The 24,648-nt window shown below is 37.2% G+C and overlaps 1 protein-coding gene and 1 pseudogene across 2 annotated transcripts; both read right to left on the reverse strand.

The window, feature by feature from the left end:
- Window positions 1–3,713: 3,713 nt before the first annotated feature.
- On the reverse strand, window positions 3,714–5,197 carry LOC112204033 (annotated as a pseudogene).
- A 4,100-nt stretch (window positions 5,198–9,297) lies between these two features.
- On the reverse strand, window positions 9,298–13,738 carry LOC112167246 (ABC transporter G family member 15). 2 transcript variants are annotated; one of them, XM_040505460.1, is made up of 9 exons: window positions 13,396–13,738; window positions 12,059–12,138; window positions 11,494–11,955; window positions 11,303–11,419; window positions 10,991–11,122; window positions 10,627–10,911; window positions 10,261–10,533; window positions 10,059–10,166; window positions 9,298–9,865 (listed from the first exon to the last, which is right to left on the reverse strand). In XM_040505460.1, exons 1-9 carry the CDS (start codon window positions 13,682–13,684, stop codon window positions 9,506–9,508), a joined length of 2,106 nt encoding a protein of 701 aa, XP_040361394.1. In that variant the 5' UTR covers window positions 13,685–13,738; the 3' UTR covers window positions 9,298–9,505. The 2 variants fall into 2 exon arrangements, with proteins under 2 accessions (XP_040361394.1, XP_040361393.1); XM_040505459.1 differs by having other exon boundaries at window positions 12,050–12,138.
- Between the last annotated feature and the right edge of the window lie 10,910 nt (window positions 13,739–24,648).

Here is a 24,648-nt window from a genome sequence, read left to right on the forward strand (position 1 = left end):
TAATTATTTGAAGAATATGGTTTTAGGGGGGTTGCGAAGGTTGACTTTTTATTCGTTGGGATTTTCCCAAACCTTCCTTCATAAAAGTTGTAGAGCGCGTCGATATGAGTTCGTGGACATATGGAACGCGAAAATCGGAGCTCATATGAAAAAGTTATGGCTTTCGGGAAAAGTTTCCGTTTTAGTATAAATGAAGGATTTCCGGAAATTATTTCATAATTCCAAGTTTCCTTTTCCGGAAGCTCTCTTCCTCTCTCTTCTCTCTCAATTGATACCTTCAGTATCAAAGAAACCGGGCTAACCCGACCCGAACCCTGACGATCCGACCTGGCTTTTCCGGCCAACTCCGGTGACCTCTTCCGGTGAAACCTTCCAGATCGGTTTGTCGTTGTCGTCCGCTCCTCCCTGTGGTATCCTCTAGCAGTGATTCTCCTCCACAGAGGCGCTGCAAGTCGGCAAAGTTTGAGGTTTTCTGACCCGGCAGGAAATCCTTGCTCCGGCGACCGCACAGCTTCAAGCTTCCTTCTTTGGGTTCGTGGGAGCCTTTTGGATCGATCTATGGTGTTTGTTTGGATCGATTTACGTGGAAATCAGTTCAACTCAGATTGAGCAAAAATTCAAAGCTTGTGAGGTAGTTTTCGACCCTTTATGCTTGTTTTTTGACTTCGAGCTAGTTATGAAAATTCACAAGCGTGCTTAGATGAACAACTTTGATGTTGGGGGTTTTGTGAAATATTGAGTTTTGGCGGTGTTCTGGCCATGTAAGGGACTGTTTCTGGTATTATATATCTTCTATTCGTCGATACGAGCGTTTCGATATATAATACACAATTTTTGAAGTTCGTATGAAATTGTTATGATTTTTACAGTTTCATACCGGTCGATTTGTTCGATCCGTAAGGATTTGAGCATTCGATCGACTTGTGGTTTTGGCATATCGATCGTGGAAGTGTTCCAGAGACTTTTGGAGGTGTCGGATGTGGTTTCGCATTTATTGGCGCCACTTTGGGGATTTTTGTTCAAAACGGGGGTTTCGGACTTAAATCAATTGTGAATTGTTACTGAGTTGAAACCGTATGTGATTAGGTACTTGACGAAGTATTTTTGGACGGTTGTTTTGTGGTTTGGTGCTTTGTTCTGTATTTAAGACGCAGTGGGAGTTTCGAGGTGAGTAATCTCATAAGGTTCATTATGAACGGAATTACCATTATTATTTTGGTGTTAATTATTTAACTGCAAACTATAGTTGGTATTAGTAGGCATTCCTGAGAGAATGACTACGTATATATATATTTACGTGAAATATATATATATATATATATATATTCTTGTGAATGATGTGTGATGAATAATATGCATAATGATGTTCATATTATTGTTGAAGGCGACTTTTCAGGAAACAATATTGTGAAAAAAGATGTTTTCTATTGTTTGAAAAGTATTGAGTTTGATGTTACATTTTTGAGTCAAGCGTGACTCATTTTAATGTATTGGTCTTTGTACCAAGGGTCACAGATGGTGAGCAGGGATTGGAAAAGCCGAAACTAGATGTTTGTAACGTTCTTAGGTCAGGTGTGACTTACTTAACGTTTGACTTTGAGACCAGACGGGGTCTGAAGATCATATGTCACAGATGGTGACCTTGATGTTTGATTTTATGACCAGACGGAGTCTGAAATCATATGTCACAGATGGTGACAGGTCGCAGATGGTGACCACGGTAGGAAATTGGTAATCATGTCCTTGGTCGGACGAGTGGTTATGATTTCAGTCAGAGTTCTTGTCTATTGCCATTGTACATCATGGGGGGTAGCGGGGTTCTTGTCTGTTGCCATTGTACATCATGGGGGGTAGCGGGGAGCTATCTGATGCTCATGAGTACGTGTTTTAAAAGGGAGTTTCGGAGATTCTTTCTTTTAAATATCCGGGGAGGACTTGTGTATCATATTTAATTGTCAGAGTTTCAATTATTATGATTTTGTCACGGGGTGGCTTGTGTTAATTTGAGAATGTGTTTTAAAAAAGAGAGTTTTGGGGATTCTTTTTTTTAAATGTCGTGGGAGGACTTGTGTATCATATTGAATTGTCAGAGTTTCAATTAATATGATTGATGTCACGGGGTGATTTGAGTGGTTTCTTTTGGGAAAAGAATGTGTTGTTTGTGGAAAAATAGGGTGTGTGTTCCTTTTTACGAGTTGATGGGTTTCCTCGTTGGGTGAGTTGTGCATATGTGGTTTGAGTTACTCATACGGTCTTGCAAAAGCTTACCAGGTTTGTTGTATGGAAACTCGGTGCACCATTCAAAAGGTGTAGGGGTTAATCCTGCAGGTCAGGGTAATCGTGACTAAAGCTGAGGTAGTTTGTTGGCAGCACAGCGGGTAGGAAGCAAATTTTGTTGGCTTTGCCATTGTATGACTTCCGCTATGCAGTAAACTCTGATTAATACTTACGTTTTATTTTGTTGTTGACAATTTAATTCGTAAGGTTTTGTAATATATGACTTTACGGAGCGGGTAAATATTGACATAGTGGGTTTAGGGCATTAATATGTTTTAGTTTAATGGGAAAAATGTTTCCAGATTTTGTTATTAATGGTTGAACGATCACGCATGTATAATTATGAGATTATATATCGATTTTTATTTGTGTTAAAAATCAGGGGCGTGACAGAGGAAGCATATGACTTTGTTGCAGAGAGACTCGTCATCAAATTTGTTGCAGAGAAACCACATCAATGATGAGGTTGCTCAATTCGCAAATTGGTCTGACTCGTAATTCACTTCCGACCCGTCTAAAGCCCGGGAGAGGACCTACCAAACGCCCAAACTAGATAAGTTTTCACAGTTTTGATGAAGGAGATGCCAACCCAGTTGTAAACCTCATCCCAGATGCCAAAATACCAACCCCTCCCCCGTTTTACCATCACGGCCCACAAATCTCGTTTGGTTCACGGAAACGAAAGTAATTCTTTTGTCTTTCCCATGGGAAGGGAAATGAAATTTCCTAACAACTTTCCATTCCGATGTTTGGCAACGTAAGGAAAGTTATCAGGAAAGTTATTAAAAAGTTTGTAAATAATGTAATACTAGCCTTCCTGCACGCGCGATGCACGTGCTGAAGGGCCGCGCTCAAGCATGCGTATTGTCCTTCCTTTTTTACTACGCATATTTGAAATGTTACTCATGAGTGCAATATAATTTCTATGTTGCATATTACCTAACTCTTACCCCATACAGATATATTATAAAATATTGTATATATCTTTAGCAATCCATTGTACAAAAATATGCGCTGGTATATACAAATATATATAATTTTAATGGTTGGAACCCAGTAGAAGGATAGGTCTTCCTGCCTTTAAGTCTACTTATGATTGAAATTGGTTAACTACCACAAAATAAAAACATATTTAAAGGAAAAGAAGCAGAGCTTAAGAGTTCATATTGTGCATGCTTCTTTTTGATCCACTCTTTCAAATAAGCTCACTGAGATAATAATATTCATTTTTATTGATTTTCCCATGCACCAACCACATCAAAAATAAGGAAACACGCCTCCTAAAGCCCTCATCTCTTACAAACTTTTTCTTTTGTTGAGGGCGACGATCTCGTACCATTCCTACAAATAGAAAGAATTACACAAAGTTACAAGTTGTAATCCAAAAATATTCAATCAACTATGTACGTTTCTAATCAATAAAAATGTTGAAATACTTATGAAGACGATCTATCATTTGTATTTGAATCAAGCAAAACTTCTTTAAATACGACATTCTTCGTAAATACGCCATCTTCACCAACTATGGATCCTTTTTTAACCAAAACTTTTGTGGTTGACTCTGATACTCCTCTCGACAATGCCACATATAATTGTCCATGACTGAAAACATGATCTGGGAGGTAAATACCTACATGTGGGATAGTCTGGCCTTGAGATTTGTTTATGGTCAAACAAAAGCTCAGTTTAACTGGAAATTGCTTTCTTGTTAGTTGAAATGGTAGCCTAACATTTTCTGCACTTTTCAAAGGAATTCTAGGTAGAAAAACTCTAGTCTCAGCAAACTGTCCAGTTAGTATCTCAGCATCAATCATATTTTGGTACGAACCACGACACAACAATCTAGTACCATTACATAATCCAAATTTAGGGTCAATATTCCTCAAAAGCATGATTGGAGCACCTGCTTTCAAAGTTAACTTGTGGGGTGGCAGCCCATTTGCGTTATTGAGTTCAGAAACTCTGGTTGGTACAAATTTCTGATGTCATCTTCAACAGAGTCAAATGAGTATAATGTAATTTATTCACCTGGAAACATATTGATTATCTTTTCATTCAACACGTCCACATCATCGTTTATAGGAGTAATCAATGCTCTGTCAACCATGTATTTTGCATCATTTACATGATCACCCAAATTGGGGAAAACTTCATCAATAATTAGATTGATGGATTGGTTACTTTCCCATGGAACCACCATGCATTATGGTAATCTTATCATTTTGTAATTGATGACTTGTTCACTCCCATAGCCAACACGAAGAAGAAACTCTGCAAATTGGTGGTCATTTATGGATCTCATATTCCGTCTCAGTCTCAATATCTTTATCTATGCCCAAAATGTTGATTTCACAATGGAGGATTGAATGAGTTCAGACTTCGTTCCTTTAGGAATAACAGGGAGGACTTGACGAAAATCTGCCCCAAAAATTATTATCTTTCCACCGAATGGTAAGTCGACATCCATTATGTCTCGAAAAGTTCGATCAAGTGCTTGAAAGATATGTCGATGTGTCATAGGTGCCTCATCCCAAATAATTTCAGTCGAATCTTGTATCAGTTATGCCAGAGCAGACTGTTTACTTATGGAACACATAGATGACGCATCTACATTGAGTGGAATCTTAAATTTAGAGTGAGCTGTCCTCCAGCCAGGCAGTATATTTGTAGCTATTCCAGATGATGCTGTGGCTAAGACTATATGATTCATTCTCAGTAAGTTTGCTAGCAATGCACGATATAAATATGTCTTCCCAGTTCCACCAGGACCATCAACAAAAAATAATGCACTTCTTTTTATCTGAATTGCATCCATGATCGTGTTAAAGGCGATCCTTTGGTCTTGATTAAGGCGGTCAGTTGCATCGATGTCTTCTTGCGAGATATGTATGGAAAGTTTGTCTTCAATACACCTTGGCATTCTTGAATTTTCTTATGGCTCCCTTGTCATTTCAGGAAGGTCAAAATCTCTAATGTTCCTGTTAAATTGTTCAAGTACTCCATTTAAATCTTGTAAGAGCCTGTTTCGGTTTGCAATATCACCAGATGAAGGATAATCTTCCACCATAAAAGGAAAAAATTCATCCCACAATGTTCGAACACCGATTGGCTCATTGTACACCAAATTTGTGATGAATAATCTCCTCAAAGTTGGTGGCAACCTAATTGCAGAGGCCTCTAACAAACATTGTCGGATACTATTGTCATTTTCTAGCAAACCTTGTTTCTCTACTGCTTGCTTGAATGTTGGTTGTAGAACACCATTAACAGTAATCTTGGACCTCTTACACCATTCTATACATCGCAACCGGTTTGCATTTAAGAGTTTCTATATATTTTTATTTTATATTTTATTTTGATCGGAGTCTTTTCTTTTACTTTAGTTATCTTACGTTAGAAAGGAAAAAAAATCTCTTTTTTATGAGTTAGAAGAGAGAATAAATAGTCACGTCAAAAAAAAAAAAAAAAGAAAGAAGAAGAGGTAAATCGTTCCCATCCACCGGTAGGAATACTTTTTTTTTTTTACTTTCTTTTTATCTTTGTTTCCGCACGTGTTCATCCATGTGTTTTCATGGTCTGTTTTCTTTGTTCTCACCATCACTTGTTTGTAAGCTCCTAGTCTTCCAAGTTTGAAAAGGCCCAATTGATTCCCTTCACCTAATCATGAAATATTTCATTCATTTCCCTTTGGGTTCGATTTGGTTGATATAACCAACCATGATTTCTGTTTTTTTATTCTCTCTCCCACCATGAATTCAACCCCGCCCTTTTTCTCATTTATACCCACCTCGTCCCCTCCCCCACGATCACCCATCGGAACTCTGCTATGGTTCCTCCATTGAAAGTGGCATTAAATCCAGGTTGCTGCTGAATCCGGAATGGCAAACCCAACAACAATTATATGGTCATTTCGGGGACCTGACTGACCACCACCACCACCACCTAACTTTGTCCTCCTCCGCCGCCAACGGCAACATCGACCGCGTCCTCTTCCAAGACCTAGTCAAGATCATCACTCTCGTCCAGTCCCTCATCGTAAGCCTACCGAATCCAACACTAAATTTCATAGAGTTGAAGTTTTCCATCTTCTAATTTTCAATCTGATTATTCAGGATCCAAAAGCCAGCAGTTCATTTACGGGGCGCGGTTTAGTCACCTACAACAAAACACCTTCGAGAGACTCCTTATCCAAGAAAGGTAGATTGATTTTTTGTTTGTAAGTTGTGAATTTTGAGGGTGTATACTTGTTGGCTAATTTGGAATAACATGCTGGAAATTTTGAGGTTATATGTTGGTGCTTTGTTAAACAACACTTTGCCAATCCCAAATTGCTTTTCCAAATTTGTTTAATCATGTAGTATTGGACTAAAATGTTCTACATTGGCAGCAAAATTAAAACGAAGTATATTGAAAGAAAAGGCAGAACCAATAAAGCATGTCATTATCAAACCTTAAATAAGGCATGGCATTATCAAAGCTTACAATAGAGTACATGATCAAAAATAGAAGAAATATATCTAAATGCTATCTTCTGTATGAGTAAGCATTGACAGAGAAGGTACGGCTTCCTCTTTCTTTGTTATGTGATCTGATTACTTTGTTATCCACCACTTTAGTAAAACTTTCTATTGTAGTACAATAAAATGAATAAGGCCAATATGATTAAACTATGCAGGTGAGTGTCCCTCCTTATGTAATTGAGTAGTAATGCAAATTGAATTGGAACTGATGTGATTCAGTTTTTGCACCCATGTCGAAGCCAAAGCCAATCATTCATCTAAATAACCTGAAAGAACAATATATATTTAGTAGGAAAAACAACAAAAAGAAACCTCTAGAACCTTAAGGAAGTAATAATGTAAGAAGAATAATTTAGTCCGATCCTTTTTTCTTTTTCTTTACCCCTTGAGTATTGGATTTGAACCGTTATAATTCACCCCCATAACCCGTCAAGAAGGCCAAGCCAATTATTCATTTAAAGAATCTGTGTAGAAAGAACAGTCTATAATTTAAAGAATCTGTGTAGAAAGAACAGTCTATAGTCAGTAGCAAAAGGATAAAAAAGAAAGTAGACATAGTTTGGAATGAGGAATGAGAAAATTCATCTCATCCGTACTTGTGGGAATAGAGGCCTGTTGCCATATTCGAAATTTATGTCTCCCACTCCATTGTCTTCTCGTTTTCTCTCTCTCCTTAGTTGTGGGAATTTGGGAATTCGCATGCCTTTAGAAAGTTAATCACAATAACCTGCGTACTAAAAACTGGTTAGATATTGAATAACATTAGTTATGCATTGAAATTTGTTTATATTTTCATTTTGTACGCAGAAGCCAGAAGGTGTGCAACACGTTAAAAAGAAGGGCTGGGCATTGGTCGAGAGATTACCAAAAGATGGAAGGTTCAAAATTGGCCTTGTGGTTTTCTTTGTGACTCACCCCCAAAATCAGTTAAGAACCTCTGTAAAAAAAAAAACAACAACATATATAGTTAGCAGCAAAAACAAATAATGACGCGCTAGCTACAGTAAAAAAGGTCTTCATAGATATAGTTGGTACCTTCAAATGGTTGTGTTTGCAGTGAGAAGGAGGATGAACGTAATTGCTTAAATTTGGGCATAGAGAAATGAATTGTGGCATTTAGTTAATTGTGGATATTTGTAATTCACTTGTACTTGCAGTTGAAACTTGGACATGGTCATAAATCAAGGAATGTGTATATGTTGTTTCTGTTTTTTTTTTTTTTGGATTTGGATGTGGGAATCACTTATTGATTTCATTATTATCTGCCTTTTGTTTGTTTTTTTTTGTTTTGTTTCCCTAATACATGGCTTATCTAGTCGGAATGTGGCCAAGGTTTGACCTTTTTTCTAGCATGTCTGATATGTTTATTCCAAACATTATCTAAATCCATACGTTTGGTTTACTTGTATGCCCTTGAAAGAAAAATATTTTAATTTTAACCAATGTAATAAACGAAGGTCAATTGCTAGGATTTTAGAAAATTTAACCTTAAGGGTTGTTTGCTTAATTAATACTAATAATAATAAGTTGTGAGTAATAAATGCAAGGAAAAAAGAGTTGAAAGTGATTCATTTGAGATTTGGAAGGAACCACTTTCCCCCTTATTTTCCCTTCCTCAAGAAATGATTTCTTTTCCTTTTGAATCCCAAATGCAGGAAATGAACAGTTCCTTTCTTGATGCTTAATTCCTTTCTGCGAACCAAACGTGGCAACAGACCCCTACCAGTCAACAAAAAGTAACCAATTCCTGAGGATGTTAACTGGCCACGTCAATGGGGCCCCTTTCATCTACAAATGTTTTGGTTCATTTCGGCCAGCCTACTCCTATCTTAGATTCTAAATGAAACCGCTGTGAACTGCAGTGGGGAAAAAGAAAATAGACCCACACAAGTTCAATCCCCGCTATCAACAATCTCTCATTTGGTGAGCAATCTAGAAAATGTTCTGTATAATTCCATACCCATGGGTTGGGCTGAGACACTGGCCAGTTTCGTAAGTCCTGTTGGGTTGAGGTCGTAGGTTTGCCCTGACCCTGGTAGTGTAGGGAAGCCTCCCTCTTACCTAAATTTTTACTTACCAAAAAAAAAAGAAAAAAAAAAAAAAGAAAATAGACCATTGCTTAAAGAGAACTCATTGAATGTAGAAGCTAATTATTGAAGAACGCTCCATCACATTAATACATTGGTTTAATAACTTATAATTTTGTAGTTCCATTTCTAAGTTGATTTGCTGACTTTGAGTATGGTCATTTACACCGTCGGTGCATAGAATAATTTTCAGACTTTTTGAGATCCTAGTCTTGTAGAATGTTGACTAGTTAATAATAATCCATTACGTAATGCTATATAGTTTCATCGGTTGCGTGAAGTTATTAAGAGAATAATCTTTTTCTTAAAAGTTAACAATGATAAAATCACAATGTAGGAATTGGTATACTGGCCTCAACTTACTCTGTTCAATCTAGGGTCTCCTACAGTTATGACACCACCGTTTATTATGCTGCCTCTGTATGCCAAACATTTCAGGTAAGTGTTACTTTTCTTGATTTCTTATCGTGCTACACTTACTCACTTCACATTATGCATCACATAACAGTTCAGAATATTGCAAGGAAAATACATGATCAAGGTGTTTAAGTATTTTCAGGTACCACTGAAAAAAAAAAAAAAAATTAAGCAAAGCCGACACAAGGATTTCAGTTTTCGCTTCTAGTGCAGTGGAGAGTTGAGACCTTCTTGAAAAGACAAGGGATGGAGAGGTTGATGTCTCATGGAAGGGAAAAGAGTTACATCTTTCCTGAATGAGGGTCGCTTCTTGAGATGCTTCAGAGTTTGCTTAGCATAACATGCTCGGAAAAGAGGTGAAGCTCTCTCTTTGATCTTAAGGATGATGAAGAAAATAAATCTGAAAGATACAACAATGGCACAGACAGCAGCCAAATCCCACCACTTTGATTGATCTGGTTGAATACCCAGCAGAGTTTTGAGCATGTCCTCGCCTTTCAGCTTCGGGCCATTGGGTGTAAGAGAATCAAACTCACGGCCAATCAATCCGTTCTTGTATTCTCCCTGCATACCCAGTATAATTTGGATCATTTCTTTGTCTCGGTAATGCTTGATATCTAATTTTAAGATTAACAGACGATTCAAATTTAAAACCAAGAAATTGTCAAGACAAGTAGATAATACAGGTCAAAGTGGAAATTGTTAGCGCTGTTATTTCTTATAATGTCTATTGCTATGTAATATTATTGCTTGGTACCTGCAGCGCCCATGCACCATAGTTCAGATATGAAACTGGATAGCGCCAAATTGGTTTGGGAAGGTCAGGCATGAAGCGGAAGAATCCGGCAGTCATCATCATGATTCCCTAAATGAACATGGTAACCAATGACAGTTAGAGCCTCAATCGTGCTTTATAAAGATGAAAAATAGGAAGCTATACAAGTTTGATATGTTCTGACCAAGTATCCTGCTCCAATTATTACTCCCATTAAGTAGTTCGGAACAAGAGAAGCTATGATCATCATGGAGCTTTCTACCGCTGCAATGGCGCTGAGAAGATCAAGGCACATGAACACATAGTTGGAGAAATGAGAATGCTTTTCCACCATGTAGTAAGTTATAGTTGAGGATGCAATTGACATCAAAGCCAAGAATGGGAAGGAAGAGAGGAAATTTGACAGAGTAAAGACAGCAACTCCATAATGCCCATTGAGCCTTTCTCTATGAAAAACCTGTTCGAAGAACAAAAGCAGAAAATGGACTCACCAAATGTAATTTCGAATCTACTTCTCTATTAAGAAATCACCTTTAGAAATTACTTTTACCTTCATTTCTTCAAGGAAGGATGGGAAGCCTCCAATGGACATGAAAGTCATGAAGCCAGAAATAAATCCAGCACAAGCTCCTCTTGCAAATATTGAAGTGTAATTTGTTCCCAGGTCATAGAAAATTGTGCCAACGCAAAGAGATAAAAGTATGTAGACGATGATTCTCACCCAGTAATACCCCATATCCCTAGACATGTTGAGGAAAGATCTCTGTGTCAATATTGAGAGTTGCTTCCACCACTTTGCTTGGCTTCCACTCCTCTTTTCTACCCCAAGTCCTTCCTGTAAAACAAGTTTTTCATTATCATCGTGGCCACACCTTAAGAGTGCAAGCTGTAAAAGAGTAAACCTTATGCTTTACCATGGACGATATTTCTCGAATCCTGATTCTTGTGCTTGTTGCATACTCCGAGCGTCTGTACTGATCAACAAGCATTGCTTTCATCTCTGCTGTTGCAAAGTTCATTAAAGGTTCTGATGATTTTGGGATTTCCTGTATTTCAAACAACAAGAGTGTTCTATTATGAGGTGATGAATGATACCAACTAACAAGGTGCTTAGGGTTTGTTTGACAGAAAACGGTGAAGAACATGGCTGGACAGCCAAATCTGTTCAGTAAAGCGGCAAATAAGCAACACTAGTAGTTTGATGGAAGAGTTTGAGAAAAACATACACGTATTTTGTGAGAGGTGTTCATTGTGACTTCGTCGAAGTCTGAATTAATACAACGAAGAAAGTGATCAGAAGGGTTTCTTCGACTTGGGCATGGAACTCCAGCTTTAGCAAAGAACTGTTAAGTTGAAAGTTATTAGTGAGATTTAGTCATACACAATGTTTAATACTTCATACTAGTAGAACGCATACCTCTACTGCCATTTTTGCTTGACCAGAATAAACTGTTTGGCCACTAGAAAGCAGAACAAGATCATCAAACAAAGCGAACACTTCACTACTGGGCTGATGAATCGAGGAAATGACAGTTCTGCCATCTTTAGCAATGTATCTGAGGGTTTGAACTACGAAGAAAGCTGCAGCACTGTCGAGGCCACTGGTAGGCTCATCGAGAAACAACAACCTTGGCTTTGTGAGTATTTCGAGTGCAATGCTCAGCCTCTTCTTCTCTCCTCCACTGATGCCCCTCAAATGCCAGTTTCCGATAAGCCTGTGAGCACAGTCTTGCAGACCCATATCGGTAATTGTGGCATCAACAATGTCATTTACCTCTTGTTTGGTCAGACTAGTTGGGAGCCTTAGATGAGCCGAGTAAGTTATGGTTTCTCGTACTGTTAGGGTTCCCAACAGCACATTTTCTTGGGTCACATAAGCCTGAAATTTCAAATTAGCCAAGATTTTGTGGCTCGAAATTATTTGATATCTGAAAGGAATATCGAAAAGTATTGAGGGTAGGGTTGGTATGAACTTTACTTACAGCAACACCATAGTCAAGTCTCGTCTTCTTCCCATTAAGAAGAACATTTCCAGTCATGATAACATTTCGTGACAGTCTACCTACAAAATTTCCAGTTAATTTATGAAATGTGTATCAGTTTCATTTTCAGTTTTTATTTTTACTACTTTCGAGAAACACCATCGCTATTATTTATAGATGAAATGATGTAAGATATATCATAAAGGGCAAAACTTGTCACTTCTGTCCCGATGATAAAGTCAGCTAGAGTGAGCAAAATATGGAAAATATAAAGCAAGTGATGCAACAACCCCAAAAGACCTAGTGAATGAAATAATTAAGAAGAAAACTACCATCTTTCACCATCCACACCACTACGGAATTAATGAAAGACAGATGCACAATTGATTCATTTCTTAGTTCTGAAAAAAAACAGATCAACGTGTTCCTTGATAATGTTACTCCTTACTAGGAACAAACAAAGAAACGAGTACTCTCAGAACAAAAGCCTCTGATTACGTATGTATTTTCGAATGTGATCATATATAGAACCCTAATTAAGCGCTCTCTGTCTCTCTCTCGTGCTTGGTGCATACAGTGGGTAACATGCAGGTTATTAATGGAAGCTCTGCTAGATAGAGATAGAGATAGACATGCGCAGCAGAGAGTTCATCAAGTCAAGGGGTCCAACTCGAAGAGATTTCTAAGCAAGGTAGGTAGGCAGGCAGGTTATTGAATGCCATTCCATCTATGTTAAAAATTAAACGCTCTTCACTGCTTTCCAACAAACCCAACCCCAAAGAATCAAGCCCCCTCTTACGAAACAACTCTATATGAGTATTATCAACTCCATATTTATGTATATAACTGGGATTGAGATTAAATCAAATACAGTGTACAAAAATATCACGTTGGAAATAAGCTACTTATTAAAGAGATCAACGAAATTAATTAGTGCACACGTGCATGGTTTATCTAGGGTTACAAACATACAACAACTTCTAACCGAGATCATTAATAAAATTAATGGAAAATTAATCTCTTTTTTTTTTTTTCCACCCAAATTAATTTCTTTCAACTCATAATTGAGAACTAATTGGTTTAATTTTTTTCAAAATTTCTGAACGTACCGAGTAAAAACAACTTGCTTTGTCAATCAAAACCCGAAAAATAGACGGTATTGATCTTTAATTCTTTAAACATTCAGAAACTCTAACAAAATTTAACCAGCTTCATTCCAAATGACTATCTACTGTTTTCTACATCCATCGAGTGTGTTGTATTTCTAATATTCATCAATTTGACACTAGAGAGAGAGAGAGAGAGAGAGAGAGAGAGAGAGAGAGAGAGAGACTGGCCTGCTAAAGCATCAAGAAGGGTTGATTTTCCAGAGCCAGAAGGACCCATAATAGCCATGATCCTACCAGGCTCAGCAAAACCAGTGAGGCCATCAAGCAATCTTCTGGTGTGTCCTCCATTAGTGCTATTTCCAATCCCAAATTTTGGAAGCACAACACTCACATCTTCCCACACCAAATACATCAAGCCATTATTGCCACCTTCACCATCTCTTCTTCCGCCACCACCATCACCACTTATATCTGAAGATTTTACAGAACCAGCTCCACTATATTCCTCTAACTCCATAGCTTGCTACCATATGTCCAAAAAGCTATACCATATATCACACAAGAGGTTTGTTTTAACTTTTAAGCTTTGCATATAAATAGGCCGGCATAGTCCTCGATCATAACATAATATGATTAATGTCCTTGCTGTCATTTATTTCCATGGGGGCAGTAACTAAATATGTAGGAAAATTACAGGTAAAACTGGTCCTAGTTTGGTAATTGATGCCCACTTTGTAGTCATCAGTACCGGTGATTAGTTCCTATGGGAAGTAAGTGAGTAATAACTAATAAGTATGCAGAAACTGTGCTCACCAAACTACCATTATTACTTAAATACAGGAGGTCGAGATGCGCATGTATACATATTTAATTATAACTTTCTTTTTTTTCCATTCTTTTCTTCAAACTTGGTGAAAAATATGTTTTAAATCTTGGGACGCGATGGTAGACAAATCCACTTGAAATTGATCTCTACTTAATTTTGGCAGTATTTTCAATCTTTATTAACACGGTGCTTGATCATCGAATAATGCTCGTCCTTTGTCCAAAAGGACTAAAACGCCGCATATCCAAACTTAGGTTTGTTAATTATCGCCATACATTCTAGCTGAATTGCCACTCTTTATTCATTTTAATTTTTAAGGTTCGCATTTAACGATTATCTCAAAAAAAAAAAAAAAAAAACTCAAATAGATGATAGACGTAATTGTTAAATTAGTTAAGATAAAATCTTAATTTATTAATTTAGAAAATGAATGTTTTCATATTACATTGTGTTATGGGATGTATACATCCAAAGGAAAGTATGGACGGATGTGTCTAAATCATTTTCAGAGGCTTCATTGAAATGTATATTCAATCTTCCTGCATCGATCTCTATGGCCAAGTTCATGCACTTATTTATAGCTACAATGTTGGATATCAGCGGAAGCGTAAAGTAAGAAAACTTAATTTGGGTAGGGAGATATGATGCTTGAATGATACGGGTACAATATAGGAGATGTACAGTCCAAAAACATGTACAGAGCTCCTATACAGAGAAATGGAGGAGACTCTCAAATTACCTGATAAAAGAACTCACTCTTACAATACTTCTACAAAATACTCCTCTATGCACTACTCAACTAGACTAGCCTACTTATATAGGCCTACACTAGACATTGTCATAACTAAGGCAATTACAATAGACATAAGTACTTGACAACTAAAATTCTGTAACTCCCATAACCACCATAACCGTCACATTATGTCACAATTATTCAAATCATAAAAACTAGCTCTCATAATTCTAAATTATTCATAACTTCCAACATCCTCCCTTAATTCAGAATTACTCTATCATTAAGGTGACTCTTCAGCTTCTAGCCTTAGTCATCAGTGATGTTGACAATTTCTGACGCAATCGGAAGTAACCTGGGTTTACAAGCAATAAACCCTAAAAAGATAAATCTGGTTCTACCAGAGAATTTGAGAAGAATTTCTCATTTTATTAAATTTGATATGATAAACTGATTTTAATACAAAACATGATGGTGCTTATATAGGCATCCAAGACCTAAAATTATAATCTAGCAAGAAATCCTAAAGAATCCAAATTTAAAAGGAAACTAAAAACCTAAAATAAAAGAATTCTAAAACAAATGTAAAACTAGCCTAAAAATATTAAATCCCGAATCGGATAATTAAGATGATATATTTTGGCCCTAAATATTCCCATTCTGGAAAGGTATCATGCGTCTCAAATGAACATTCTGGCCAAAAGTTGACCAAATCTGATTCACAATCAAAACTTGACTTTTTGTACGATTAACCCGAAATGTCCAAAACCAAATCTTCTTGAATATTCCAGCGGCTAATAATCTTATTACGCGTGAGTTACCTATTTTCCAATCACTCTTCTTGATTCTACGCCGCTTCTTTGCTTTTATGGTTTTCCAACTAAATCGGGCCCATTCTCGTCCTACATCAATTTCCTCCATTGGATCGATACTCATTCTTTGATCCACACTTTCTTATGTATTCTGGTTGTTGCGAATTCTTTCTTCTTGCTCCATTTCCAACTCAACTACATCAAATTGCATTTATGTGATTACTCCATCAAGGTGGTCAACATGTTCTCAGAGAGAATATCTTTTTGCAGTAAGCGCTGTCACTTTTTCCTTGAGCGCCATCAATTCATCAAAGTTGAAATCTACTACATAGGTTTCTTTCTCCAACTGCGTATACTGCAAATCAATAAATGCTGCTTCATTTTCAGCTTCTTTCTTGGTGGCTTTCCATGATCCATTGAAGATGGATGCTTTGTAACGTTGGTATCAATTTCACACTTGTATCTGGGAGCGTGAGAGGAACCATCAATGGTTATCATGAAAACAATTTCAGGCAAACTCAACTTCTTGACCACTTCTTGAAACACTCTTTTGAGTGGAACAACAATATTTGTTGGCATCTTCACGAGACTGCAAAAGAGAGTATTAGTATTGAATAAACATAATAATATTCATCATGCATGCGAATTCATTATGCATGCAACTTCATTATGCATTCATGATGCACCTCTTCATCTGGCACCATTATGCCACAAGGGAGTGATTCAACAAAGCATCTTTGTGCCTCCAAGGAGTATGCAATTTTCTTTTGGCACCTATGTGCCTCCTTCATTCAGGGACTTTAACTCTAACCTTCTTTCTTTCTCTCATGGACTTTTACCTTACACATTCTCTTCGGGACATTTATCCTACATCTTCTTTGAGCAACTTTTACCCTTCCATAAAGACCACATTGGTCTTTCATCATTCTTCAACTCTTCTCCCTGTTTCACTTCTTCATACCTTTTCTCTTTACTCCCCCTCTCACACTTTTTCCTCTCTTTTTTCATCTGCACTCTCATTTTCTCTTTCTCTCTATTTTTTTTTTTAAAATCTCCTCTTTCTATTTTTCTCTCTTCCACCTTTTTCCCTCTTCTTTGCCTCTCATTTCTCTTCTTTGTCTCTCTCACAACTTTGTGTTTCCTCCCTTTTTTTTTTTTCCCATCCTTCAATGTCGATGCCCATCAGCAATACTTCATACACCATAGATTTCTTCCACCACCTTGCAACAATAACCGCAACAACCAATGCAAACACACCATAAGATTGAGCCTTCGGCTCTGATACCACTTTGTTGGATAATAGCGGATGCATAAAGTAAGAAAACCTAATTTGGGTAGGGAGGTATGATGCTTGAATGATACGCGTACAATATGGGAGATGTACAGTCCAAAGACATGTACATAGCACCTACAGAGAGAAATGGAGGAGATTGTCAAAATACCTGATAAAAGAACTCACTCTTACAATACTTCTACAAAATACTCCTCTACACACTACTAAACTAGACTAGCCTATTTATATAGGCCTATACTAGACACTGTCATAACTAAGGCAATTACAATAGACATAAGTACTTGACAACTCAAATTCTGTAACTCCCGTAACCACCATAACGGTCACATTATGTCACAATTATTTAAATCATAAAAACTCTCATAATTATAAATTATTCATAACTTCCAACATACAAAAAATAAATTAATCCTTTTTTATGGCATACGTATTTTGAAAGAAAGAAATAATACTTTGAGGGCCCCTGCTGCATCCTTCTCCAAAGTCCAGAGAAACATTTTGCTTCCTTTTGGTGTCATAAACTTATGTTCATCTATATATACTAATACTCTTGACGCAGTCGGAAGTAATAGAATTTACAAGCAATAAACCCTAAAAGACATAGTTTTGGAATCCACCAGAGAAAGATAGAAAAATCTCTAATTTTTATTAAATTTGATATCAAAAACTAATCTTCATACATATCATGATTGTGCTTATATAGGCATCCAAGACCTAAAATCATAATCTAACAAGAAATCCTAAAGATCCAAATTTAAAAGAAAACTAAGAACCCCAAAATAAAAAGAATCCTAAAATAAATGTAAGACTAGCCTAAAAAAGATCAAATCATGAATCAGATAATTAAGATGATACATTTTGGCCTAAATCTGATAGGGCTCACTCAAGTGAGTCTTGAAGATCTCGTCGTTCCATTTTGGAAAGGTATCATATTTCTCAAACGGACATTCTGGCCAAAAGTTGATCAAATCTAATTCACAATCAAAACCTGACTTTTTGCACGAGTAACCTGAAAAGTCTAAAACCAAATCTTCTTGAATATTCCAGCGGCTAGTAACCTGATTATGCGTGAGTTACCTATTTTCCAATCACTCTTCTTTAGTCTACGCCGCTTCTTTACTTTTATGGTTTTTTTGGCTAAACTGGGTCCATTCTCATCCTACATCATTCTCCTCCACTATGAAAGAACTCGCCCTTGCGTTCCTCTTGAATAAAAAACAAGAATAGGTAGACAAGAAACTAGACAAAAAAATTAGACAATTGAACTTGTGGATTATTGGCCAGGTCTTTTGCATATTTTGATGGCACAATCATAAACCCAACACCATAGATGAGTCTGTCATATGCATTTTGGCTTTCATAGGCAACATCAGCAGATTCTTCTTGGCTCTCAAGGTTGCATTCTTGAATGACATCGGGTTCTGAATGATTTATTTCAAGATCCAAGTCTTCATCATTACAAATAACCATGTCTTCATGAGCAATTTCATCTTTAACATCTTCTTGATCATCATGGATGATTTCTTGTGGAGCTTATTCCATTAGAGAATTTTCTGGCTTTTCTTTAGATAAACTATTAATCTCAACGGGCAAAGAAAACGCTTTGGACTTTAACTTCTTCTCAAAAACCTTAAGAGGGTAATTCTTGATCGAAAAATCTCTAGGTAGAATTTTTTTGCTAAGAAGACCTTTCATCTTGAGCCATGTCCGAACACGCTCTTTTCCTTTCCTCTGACGAGAGCTTTGAAACTGATCCCACCAAAAAGCAACATCTTTCTTCAACTTCCGAGAAACCATCTTAACTTGCTTGTGTTCTGGAATCTCCATGATCTCAAAGAATCTATCTACTTTAACCTGCCAATCCAGAAAATTTTTCACGCTCATGTGACCAGAAAAGCAAGGAATATCAGCCTTATTAGAACCTCAGAATCATAATTAATATCACCTCCACCTCCATGTGGAGCTCTAGCACGTTGTCTTTCTCCGCCTCTGTCACAGTTGTTGTTGTTGTTGTTCGTTCCTTCCAACAACACATGAAATTTTGTCGTTTGAGAGTTCACGGCAGCGGTCATGTGAGCAATCATCTGAGCGGTAAGGGCATCCAAATCCACTCTTGTAACGTCACCCATTGCTACTAAGGTAAATAGGAGAGACAAGGAAAACCTGGCTCTGATACCACCTGACGCAGTCAGAAGTAACAGGGTTTAAACCCTAAAAGATATAGTTATGGAATCCACTAGAGAAAGAGGGAAAAATCTCTAATTTTTATTAAATTTGATATCAAAAACTGATCTTCATACATAGCATGATGGTGCTTATATATGCATCCAAGACCTAAAATCATAATCTAACAAGAAATCCTAAAGAATCCAAATTTAAAAGAAAACTAAGAACCCAAAAATAAATAGAATCCTAATTAAAACAAATGTAAGACTAGCCTAAAAAAGATTAAATCATGAATCGGATAATTAAGATGATATATTTTGGCCTAAATCTGATAGGGCTTACTCAAGTGAGTCTTGAAGATCTTGTCGTTCCCATTTTGGAAATGTATCATGCGTCTCAAACGGACATTCTGGCCAAAAGTTGATCAAATCTGATTCACAATCAAAACCTGACTTTTTGCACGAGTAATCCGAAAAGTCTAAAACCAAATCTTCTTGAATATTCCAGTGGCTAGTGAGTTACCTATTTTCCAATTAGTCTTCTTGATTCTACGCTGCTTCTTTCCTTTTATGGTTTTTCGGCTAAACTAGATCAATTCTCATCCTACATCAACTCTACACAATAGATTGCAAGATTGCATAAGAAAAAATGTGGTAGCAAACATTCATGCTAGTTGGTCTGATATATATGAAGTATGTGAAAAATTAGTTAACAACTCTATTCCCGCAATGCCAAGCACATGTGTATAGTCTTGTATTCAAGATTAATTGCACATGACCAAGAAGAACGTAATGAAAGTATTGGAAAGTGATCTGAATCAAAGCAAGCACATTGATAATGTAATCTAAATATCCAACCAGGGCCGGCTCTGTGAATTTAGAGTCTTAAAGAAAATATTAACTAAGATTTCATAGTGTCACTGAAATATGAATCGTCTTGCATTTTTACATACAAAGGTGCTAATCATACTTACATAATTAAATTTTCCAACAATATATTTTTGGGATAATGACCATTTACACAATTTTTGGGTTAATTAACCCACTTACTCCACTAAGAGATTATTGTGCCACTTCCTCCATTTAAAAGTAAAAAGACTATTTTAGACAAACTTTCATTATAAAATTAAAATCATGCCATTCTCTCTCTTCTCTTTCACGAATTCACGCTGACGACGACCCCTCTCTCTCTCTCTCTCTCTCTCTCTCTCTGTTTCTTCTGCTTCCCTAGCCCATCGCCGGAGGCCTGAATACTTGCCACCGGCGCTGGTCCTCCTTACCGTCCCAGTTAGCGATGACTCTCCTCCTTCGCCGCAGTCCACGGCTCGGATTCCCTAGTCACGTGTTCTCCTCGTGGTTCAATTGCGGTGGCTCTTGATGATCACGGGGCCGAAATCACTGTCGTTGTCGTCCTCGTCTTTGAAGTAGTTGAGGGAGGCGCCGCCGCGAAGTCCTTGGGAGGCGTTTAGGGAGCGGAGGGAGGGAGGAATCGTCGTCGTAGACGAATGTGGCCTATGGGTCGGGTTCTTGGTCCGTAGAGCTCTTGAAATTTCCTCGTCGCTACTGTTTCTAGTCTCAATGGAATTCAGAGTTGGAATCATCATCACCGTGGAGACTATAGTGGAGTAGGGGTCGGGTTTCGGCGGGATACTTCAGGTCTGACAAGGAGTGCCAGTCGAATCCATTTCTGAGAAGAAAACACAGTGGGCCATTGAGTCATCATTGTGAGAAAGGCTTCTTGGAAATTCACAGAGAAGAAAACCCAGTGGGCCATTGAGTCATTAACATATGTGGTGGAAGATCATTGGTGTTATGTTCCTCTAATATATGAATACTTGTTATATGCTTGGTTGGGTAATTTTTTGACTTGCCCAGCAAACTTTTTCAAAATTGACTTGGTAATAATAACATTATTGAGGGGCAATAATGTTTATACTGGGGGCAATAATCATATTACTGGGAGGCAATAATTATATTATTAGGGGCCAGAAATGTTTCTACTGGGGGGCAATAATCATATTATTAGGGGGTAGTAATGTTTCTACTGGGAGGCAATAATCATATTTTAAGGGGCTATTGGGGGTCAATAATAATATTATTAGGGAACAATACTATTCTCCCGTGACTTATGAGATCTCATACGAGCTTTTTGAGAACTTCCGGCGACCGGAGTCCGGCATGGTCTCCGATAACTTCTCTCTCTAAGTGACAAAGAAGGAGAGGGCAAAATTGTCCTGAAAATAAATAAAAAGTAATAAAAAAAAACTTAATTGGGTATTAGGGCAAAATATATATAAAATATTGTGTAAGTGGACAATCTCTTAAAGTATTTGGGTAAGTGGGGTTAATTAACCCCAAAATTGTGTAAATGGTCATTATCCCTATATTTTTCAATAGATATCATAGTGTACCACTTAATCTCTCTTGTGGCATAGTAGACCAAATGTAAGAAATCCTCTTGTTCAAGTGTCACACCCCGAATTTTGAATAAAGGAATTCAAATCCGAAACGCAAAAACTCAACAAGCACAAGTAACACTTAGAAAATTTTTCATTTAAATCAAGCAACTAAACAAACTGAGCTCACAATGTCAATACCGACTCATTCTTTAGAGTCAAATATTGCATTACAAAGAGTTTACAATTTAAACTGAACAACAATTCAATAAGTAGACACACCCACCACTCTCACTACATAGCGGAAGACTAAAACCAATAAACTTCTATGTCCACACTACGGAAGGTACACCTCAGCTTCGACAACGAACACTCGATATTTTAACCTGCACCGGGTTGAAACAAGAAACCCGGTAAGCTTTTGTAAGCTCGTGTGAGTAAACTCAATTAAAATGACTCACGTCACGCATGCTTATGATTTCTCAACTCGTGAGATAAATTACAGCAATAACATTTAACTCTGCAAAACACAACCAAACATACAATCACACTAGGTAAAAATTAGTAATCCCTGCATAGAAAATTATTTTAGGAGATCACCTAAAATCACATAGTTCAAATCATAGTAACTCCTGCATATAGTTTAGTTCAGGAAATTACATTTAAACAAACAATTCAAAAGGCGGTAATCCCTGCATACAACTTAGTTCAGGAGATTACATTAAAACAAACAATTCAAAAGACAATAATCCCTGCATATAACTTATTAGTTCAGGAGATTACATTAAAATCAAACAATAGAAATGAAGAATGAACATAAATAAGGAATCAAACAGCTCACGTGAATAACAAAGAAAACCTTTTAACTTGAAGAAAATAACTCACACCAAAATCACGAGGAATCCACCAATTCAATTTAAGGAAGCAACACACACTAATCCCAAGGAAAACCTTTCAACTCAAAGAAAAGAAACGCACACCATGATTCCTTAAAAACCAACATTCTTTTCCCAAAAGAAACAACACAAGTCACCCCGTGACAAAATCATAAGAAATGTTAACCTAACAAATCAATATGAAAATCCGGTCCAACCTGGACACGTTGGCAGACAGACTAGAGCTCTAACTGAATATATTATAACCTGTCACCTTGGCAGAGGTTCAGCCTTACGATAATAATTGCTTGAGGTCACAACCTGCGACCCCGGATCCTTAGGCCAACCTGACCCTTAGATCAAAACATTTAAACGAGTCACACTGGACCCAAAATGTTATTCAAATCACCAAAAGGAGAAATCACAACCTGTGACTCCCACATCTTCAAACACTTTTCAAAACAATAGAAATACCATTTCCCACAACATATTGTTTCCCGAAAAGTCATACCCCAAAACAATATATGAACTCACTCACTCACAAATATCGTTTGCATCACAACAATTCTACCAATACATATATATTTCCGACTTAAGTAAATGTTCAATTCAATAATCTACATATCACAATGCCACACCATCCAGATGTATATTTTTCACGTAAATATATATATATATATATATATATATATATATACACGTAGTCACTCACGCATGAATGACCACTAATACCAACTATAGTTCATACGTAATAAAAGCAAGAAATTCATTTTTACACTTAAATTCATTTTCTTACTTGTGAGCCGTAGTCGATCGAGTTCATATTATTTCAAATAAATCATTATTTTTGAAAATAATTTATAATTATCAATCGATTCCGACTATTAAATAACACGGTTTGTAAATAAACCATGTGAGATTTACTCACCTCTAAATTCCTGCTGCGTCTTCTTAACAGCTCAAAACATGATTCACAATCGTCCGCCAACTCAAACCGTCAATCACCTAACCAAATACGATATTTAACTTAGCGCACAATTCATAAAACACACTAATACAAAGATCCGGATCTTCACTCGTGACCACACAAAGTCATCGGGATAGTCCTACGATCATTATATCAAAACTACAAGTCGATCGGACGGCCAAATCCTCACGGATCGAACTGAAAACCCTAAACTTTGAAAATTCATAACTTGCTCATACGATTTCCAAAAATTACAAACTATACATCGAAATGCTCGTATCGACGAGTAGATCAAAATCAGGAAAAACTGTCCCTGAGGTGGCCAGAACCTGCCGGAAAACACCACCACAGTGGTGGCACCGCTACCGGCCCAAAGTTAAAATTTGACAAAACTTGCAACACAAAAGATCTTCATCTCAACTCCAATTACAATTTTTATAACTAGCATAAAGTCAGAATCAAAGCCATTTGGCCGAAATTTACCTCGCAAGGTTTGAAACCCAAAGAACCTTAGATTCCCAATCTTCAAAATTCGATCACCATGAGTTGAATCGTTGCAAGCCACCTTGCGAGAAAGCTTCAATGTCCTATGGGCTTCAAAAGCCCCCAAGAATCATCTCCTGAGGTGGCCAGAATCGTGAGCTCCGATCTGGGCGATTGCAGCGCCACCGCCTATCTTTCCGGCCTAGTAGCACCGTGCACGGGCCAACCCATGCCGTGAAACTTCCCAAACTTGGAGATGGGACTGAGGCGAAGAGAATGGAAGAAACGATTCGTCGATTGGTGGCTGGAGGAGGGAGAACGAAGCCCGCTGGGCGAAACTGGGCTCGGGACCGAAGAGAGAGAAAAGTTTCCCATTTTGGAAACTTGATATTTTCTGATTTTTTTCTTCTTCTTATTTTTCCTATATAGCCCAAAATGGAAACCTTTTCCGATGGCCATAACTTCTTCATAAGAACACCCCAATTCTTGCGTTCCACATGTCCACGAACTCGTATCGATGTGGTCTACAACTTTCGTGAAGGAAGTTCTCACAGAATCTAAACGTTTAAAAAGTCAACCCTTGAATCGAACATTTCGAGTGAATAATTTATCAAAATAATTTCCGCTTCACCCTCGAACTATAAAATCTCACTAACAAACACAATGAATTTTCGGGGTCTTACATCAAGAGTCAATCCAAATACCCAAGTTAAATCAATATTTTCATCGTCTTCTTTTTCAGATTTCTAAATAATTTTTTTACTATCTTTGGACCTAGTTGAATGAATACATGTTTTTACCACAAAGCACATTTTATCATCTTTTTCAGTTTTTCTGCCATCTTCTTCTTCTTATTTTTTCCTTTTCTTTTGGGCTGGTCATGTGGGCTGCCCCCTACAATACATATGTTTGACTTTTTCCTTTTCTAGC

The sequence above is a fragment of the Rosa chinensis genome, chromosome 5, assembly GCF_002994745.2.
Source record: "Rosa chinensis cultivar Old Blush chromosome 5, RchiOBHm-V2, whole genome shotgun sequence".
Lineage (NCBI taxonomy): Eukaryota > Viridiplantae > Streptophyta > Magnoliopsida > Rosales > Rosaceae > Rosa > Rosa chinensis.

Bases quoted from the DNA above. Each gene is read 5' to 3' on its own strand.
- LOC112167246 (XM_040505459.1), bottom strand. From the start codon at position 13,684: ATGGAGTTAGAGGAATATAGTGGAGCTGGTTCTGTAAAATCTTCAGAT. The intron at 12,139-13,395 runs GCCAGTCTCTCT...GAAATTTTGTAG, and splicing joins CCTTCTTGATGCTTTAGCAG to GTAGACTGTCACGAAATGTT. The intron at 10,534-10,626 runs GTAAAAGTAATT...TTCTTCGAACAG, and splicing joins CCTTCCTTGAAGAAATGAAG to GTTTTTCATAGAGAAAGGCT.